This window comes from Erpetoichthys calabaricus, chromosome 4 (genome assembly GCF_900747795.2).
Source record: "Erpetoichthys calabaricus chromosome 4, fErpCal1.3, whole genome shotgun sequence".
NCBI classification, from domain to species: Eukaryota; Metazoa; Chordata; class Cladistia; order Polypteriformes; family Polypteridae; genus Erpetoichthys; species Erpetoichthys calabaricus.
In genome coordinates, this window is record NC_041397.2 from 221,576,287 (window position 1) to 221,581,599 (window position 5,313).

The 5,313-nt window shown below is 34.8% G+C and overlaps 1 protein-coding gene across 1 annotated transcript; it reads left to right on the plus strand.

The window, feature by feature from the left end:
- Nucleotides 1–1,374: 1,374 nt before the first annotated feature.
- On the plus strand, nucleotides 1,375–4,947 carry LOC127527445 (odorant receptor 131-2-like). Its single transcript, XM_051926217.1, has 3 exons — nucleotides 1,375–1,459; nucleotides 1,874–1,927; nucleotides 3,958–4,947. Exon 3 carries the CDS (start codon nucleotides 3,967–3,969, stop codon nucleotides 4,909–4,911), a length of 945 nt encoding a protein of 314 aa, XP_051782177.1. The 5' UTR covers nucleotides 1,375–1,459; nucleotides 1,874–1,927; nucleotides 3,958–3,966; the 3' UTR covers nucleotides 4,912–4,947.
- The last annotated feature ends 366 nt before the right edge of the window (nucleotides 4,948–5,313 follow it).

Here is a 5,313-nt window from a genome sequence, read left to right on the forward strand (position 1 = left end):
AATCACTTACCTTATTTTTAATATGTCTAGCATTAAGGCAAGCTATTTTTAATGTGTTACTCCTTCTACATTTAAATGTTTGCTTAGAATTTACATTATTACACATTTTTATTTCTACACCGTTGTTTGTACCTCTAAACCTGGCCTGTCCGAAACTCATTGCCCCCCATTCCCTAGTTTAAACAATCCTCAACTAGCCTACACATACACCTCCCCAATACATTGGTGTCCCTCCAGTTCAGATGTAACCCGTCATGGCGGAACAGGTCCCATCTGTTCCAAAAGGAGTCCCGATTCCCCATAAACCTATACCCTTCTACCCTGCACCAACATTTGACTAAAAACTGTAGCTTAAATTACAGGCAAAGGTAAGACTGTCAACTAGTATAAGAAGTTTTAAAGTTGCCCAAAAGCCAAATAACTACTCTTTCACATTTAAAAGAGAGCTTATTTTTCTTGAGGGTGGTTAGTGCTTCTGATTTATGGATCCATTGTCTTTGGTTCCGCTCCCTTGCATAGTCACTAGGACTCCATGTGTCTGCTTTTTTTCCCAATGTGCTCCTGGTTTTTTTCTGCTTTTGATTTTTTATCCCAGATCCCCAAAGACATTTATATTAAGTTTATTGATGATTCTAAACTGAATGTAGTGAAAGTGACCTGTAATGGACTAGCACCCCTTTCAGAGTTGCATTAGATTTTGCCTTGTGCCCAGTGCTGTGTGGATAGGCTTGGGCTCTGTTCAAACCTGAACTGGACTTAGATGGTCCAACAATGCCATACAGATGTATCCATTATTATTTAGGATATTGTCTAATAAGAATTAAAATTGTGCTATAGATATAAACTAAGAAAAAGTAAATGCTTGTCATCTAAAATAAAGTGCATTCCCATAAGACCTTTGTGGTGATTACATTTTTACATTGAAAGAAAAATTATATTTGTTGTTTTGGTAATCAGAATGGTAGTTATTTCATTATTTATTTTTCTTTTATTCTTTAAATTGTCTCAAGAGAAATTTTGCTAAAAGCTAAAAAAGACATAATTAAAGCTAATAAATTATTCAGTTATTGTCTTGTTAAGATCATATTTCACATTCAGTAATGTATAAATATATTTGGAATGTTTTCCTTTTCTGTCACTCTGGTTTCTTGAAAGTGGACTGGAGACTGGCATTTTGGAAAGGTGGCATTTTTACATCGTAGAAATGTTATTTAATACCAGCTTGATAGAAGTTAATTGTTCTGCATAAATTCTGTATTTAGTTGAATATTGTAGCTATTTAATAGTTATGGTTATTTACCTGGTTAGGGCTTCGACTGTACAACTCCAGGAAAAGAGCATGAAATTCTCCATTTCTATTTTCTCCTCATATTTGCATTAGTGATTATCTTGTTTAATTTGGTTTTCCTCTTCCATCCGAATTAGGTTGTATTGATTGGCAGCTCTAAACTGGCTCAAGGTGAGTGAGTGTACCATATAATAGACTGGCTTCTCATTCAGGGGTGAATCAGCTCTGGGTCTGATGCTACAGAATATCCCACCACACCAAAATGAAAAAAACAGAATGAATGGATAGGGGAAATGGGTATGAAAACCGTTTAAAAAGTGCAGAATCTTTATAATTTTTTATTTGGAAGAAAAATATACTGGATTGTCTGAATTATTTCCTGTTTAAAAAAAAAACAAAGATTCTTTACAATCATAAGTACTGCATACTTATTCAGTAAAATATTCTTTACCATAGAGAAAAAGCATATTGCATCATTACTCTTTTTCTTCCATTTCATGATTTGGTGAACTTTAGGATGCAGTCATAATGTTACAATGATTTTTCTTATGCAGGTTGTAATTATTTTCTTAAATTTTGTCTTAGTGTCACCCTTGCCACATTGATCAGCAAGTCCAAAGGAAAACCCTCAGTCATAAGGTATGGCAGCCATTTCCTCTATTTAAACAATGAGTGTGACAGAAAAGATATTTTCCTGATGTATGGTGTTTACTGTTGGGAACAACCAACATGAGTTAACATTCTAAGAAATGCATATGAAAATAAAACAGAATGTAGTGTTTTTTTCTGAAACAACAAAATAATCTGGAACCGTAAGTGAAATATATATATATATCTTTAACTACTAAATATAGTCATCTTTGTAAAAAATACATTACTTGTCAGAGAATTGTGCAGTATTTAAATGTAAGAAATTATGATTAAAAATTACTTTAGTTACATCTCTAACCACCTAATCTATAATAATAAAACATATATACAGTAGGTCTATATACATTATATATATATATATATATATATATATATATATATATATATATATATATATATATATATCTGCGGTGGGTTGGCACCATGCCCGGGATTGTGTTGCAGCCTTGTGCCCTGTGTTGGCTGGGATTGGCTCCAGAGGACCCCCGTGACCCTGTGTTAGGATTCAGCGGGTTGGAAAACAGATGTATGGATATATATATATATATATATATATAACTTGATTCACTATAATGTATTAAGCAATATTGTTTTTCTCTTGAACAGTTAAATTATTTGAGAGTGTTCCATTTGCATTACTTTACCTTTAATGTGATGATTTTTGAATGAAAAATTAAATGTGATGTACAGACTTCAGTTAACAGTCTCCTACTTTTTCTCCCGTTATTTTTTGCTAAATACTATTCAGATGTATGCATTGTAGAAAATAAACTGCTCAAAAAATTAAGGGAGCACTTAATCACACATCAGATCTTGATTAGTGAGATATTCAAGTGGAAAATCTGTACTGAGTAATACTGTGTAATTCGTTGAGAACAAAATGATGTAACAATGGGCCAGGGAAACCAAAAATCACCAACCCATTGACGGCTGGATTCAGCATCACGGCAAAAATCAAAAATTGAAATCACAGGCTGATCCAACTTGTGTGAATTTCATCACAACTTATAATGTGACTCAGTGTGTATGCCCCCCATGTGCCTGTATGCACTACTGACAATGTCTGGGCATGCTCCTGATGAGACGGTAAATGATGTCGTGGTGGATCTCAATGTGAACCTGCTGTCATCTGTGAAACGAATGGGGTGCCAATGGCAGAGCTGCCAATTATGGTATTCTCCGGTGAATACCAATCGAGCTGCACAGTGATGGGTTGTGAGCACAGGTCCCACTAGAGGACATTGGGCCCTCATGTCAACCTAATGGAGTTTGTTTCTGACAGTTTGGTCTGAAACATGCACACCAGTAGCCAGCTGGAAGTCATTTAGTAGGACTCTGCAGGGCTCCACCTGTTCTTCCTCGCACAAAGGAGCAGACACCAGTCTTGCTGTTGGGTTGATGTCGTTCTATGGACATGTTTGTCTCTCCTCATGTAACGGCCTGTCTCCTGGTATCTCCTTCATCCTCTTGTGCCTCTGCTGTGATACACAGTAAATCTTCTTGCGACTTTATGTATGAATATGCCATCTTGGAGGAGCTGAACTACCTCTGCATCCTGAATTAGTTGCAGGTACAGCCTCATGCACCTAGTAGTGGTAAGGACACTAGTAAAATGCAATACTAGAGAAGAATCAGTCAGGAAAGATAAGGAGAGAGCAATCTGTGGCCACCACCTACAAAACCATTCTCTTTTTGGGGGTTGTCTTGCTGTTGCCTCTCCAGTGCACCTGCTCTCACTTTCGTTTGCACCAAAGCAGGTGAAGTTGATTCACAATCTCTTATGATTCCTAACTGGACAGCTTGATATCCATGAAGTTCAATTGACTTGGAGTTTGACTGTGATGATTAAGTGTTCCCTTAATTTTTGAGCATTGTATATTATTTATTTAACCATTACTGAATCTATAGTATATATATATATATATATATATATATATATATATATATATATATATATATACTGTACGTATATATATATATATATATATATATATTTGATTTTTTTCCTATATTCACAGACTCAAATCATGGACTTCAATTTGTCTCAGAAAAATACAAGTAAGGTGTTAATACTACCCCAAACAACCATGGTGGCTAATTCTAAGATGGCAGTCACACAGGTATTAGTCTGCATCTTCCTTTATGTAAATTTTATCATGCTTTTCTCATTCTTCAGTAAGGATTCCTTTCATCAGGATAGTCGCTATATTTTGTTTGCTCACATGTTACTTGTGGATACTATGATGCTGTTAATGGTGGACCTGGGAGTACTAATGTCCTATTTCCACCTCCTGCTGCCTGCTGCTTTGTGCATCCCAATCTGCACTTTAATGGCCATCCTTTCTGTCTGCACACCATTGACTCTGACCACCATGTGCCTTGAACGTTATATTGCTATTTGCATACCACTGAGACATGCAGAGATCTCAACCATTCAAAGAACTATGCTTGGTATTCTGCTTATTTGGATTACAGGATTCATTTTTGCTTCTATTGATTTATTTATTATACTTGTAACACAGCCACATAGTTTTTACTTAGTAAATTATATCTGTAGTTATGAAATGATGCTTCTGTACACTTGGCAGTCTTCCTTGAGATCATCCTTACGTCTATTACTTTTTCTAGCAATATTAATTTTTATACTATTCACCTATGTAAAAATCATGCATGCAGCAAGAGCTGTTTCCTCAGAGAAAACCTCTGCCTCCAAAGCTCGCAACACTGTCATTCTTCATGCAGTTCAACTTCTGCTGGCTTTAACTGTCTTCATTTGTCCCTTTGTTGAAACAATCATTATGTGGGGTGATTTGGAGACTTTTTTAAATATTCGTTATTTTAATTTTATTATGTTTACTTTGTTTCCTCGATGTCTAAGTTCACTTATTTATGGTTTGAGGGATGATAAATTTAACAAATTGTTTCAAAATTACCTCATATGTGGACTAAATAAAATAATAATGGGGAAATAAGGGGAAAATATTCTCTTATTTCAAAAACAAATCTAAAAATTTGACTTGAATAAAAGTCTCAGCCTGAACATGTGACCTGCTATGGATGTGATATATCCTACAAGTGTTACAGGATTATTAGAAAGATGTAATGTATCATTTTCAAGGTTTGTGACAAGTTGTTGAAAATCTTGCCTGAAAGTTCATTAGTTGTTTGACTTTTTTTATGAAGTTTTTTTTTATGACGTGTGGAAGTTTTTTTTTATGATGTGTGATCGTAAATCATTCAAAACATCCCATGTTTGTCAAATCAAATATGACTATATTAATATCATTTATATAGTGAGTGCTTTGTTTTTGTAAGAACATTTAATGTAAAGTGTAGACATACTTCAAGCTAATGCATTGACTTTTCATGAAACA

Coding starts and splice junctions, on each gene's coding strand:
- LOC127527445 (XM_051926217.1), top strand. CDS start 3,967: ATGGACTTCAATTTGTCTCAGAAAAATACAAGTAAGGTGTTAATACTA.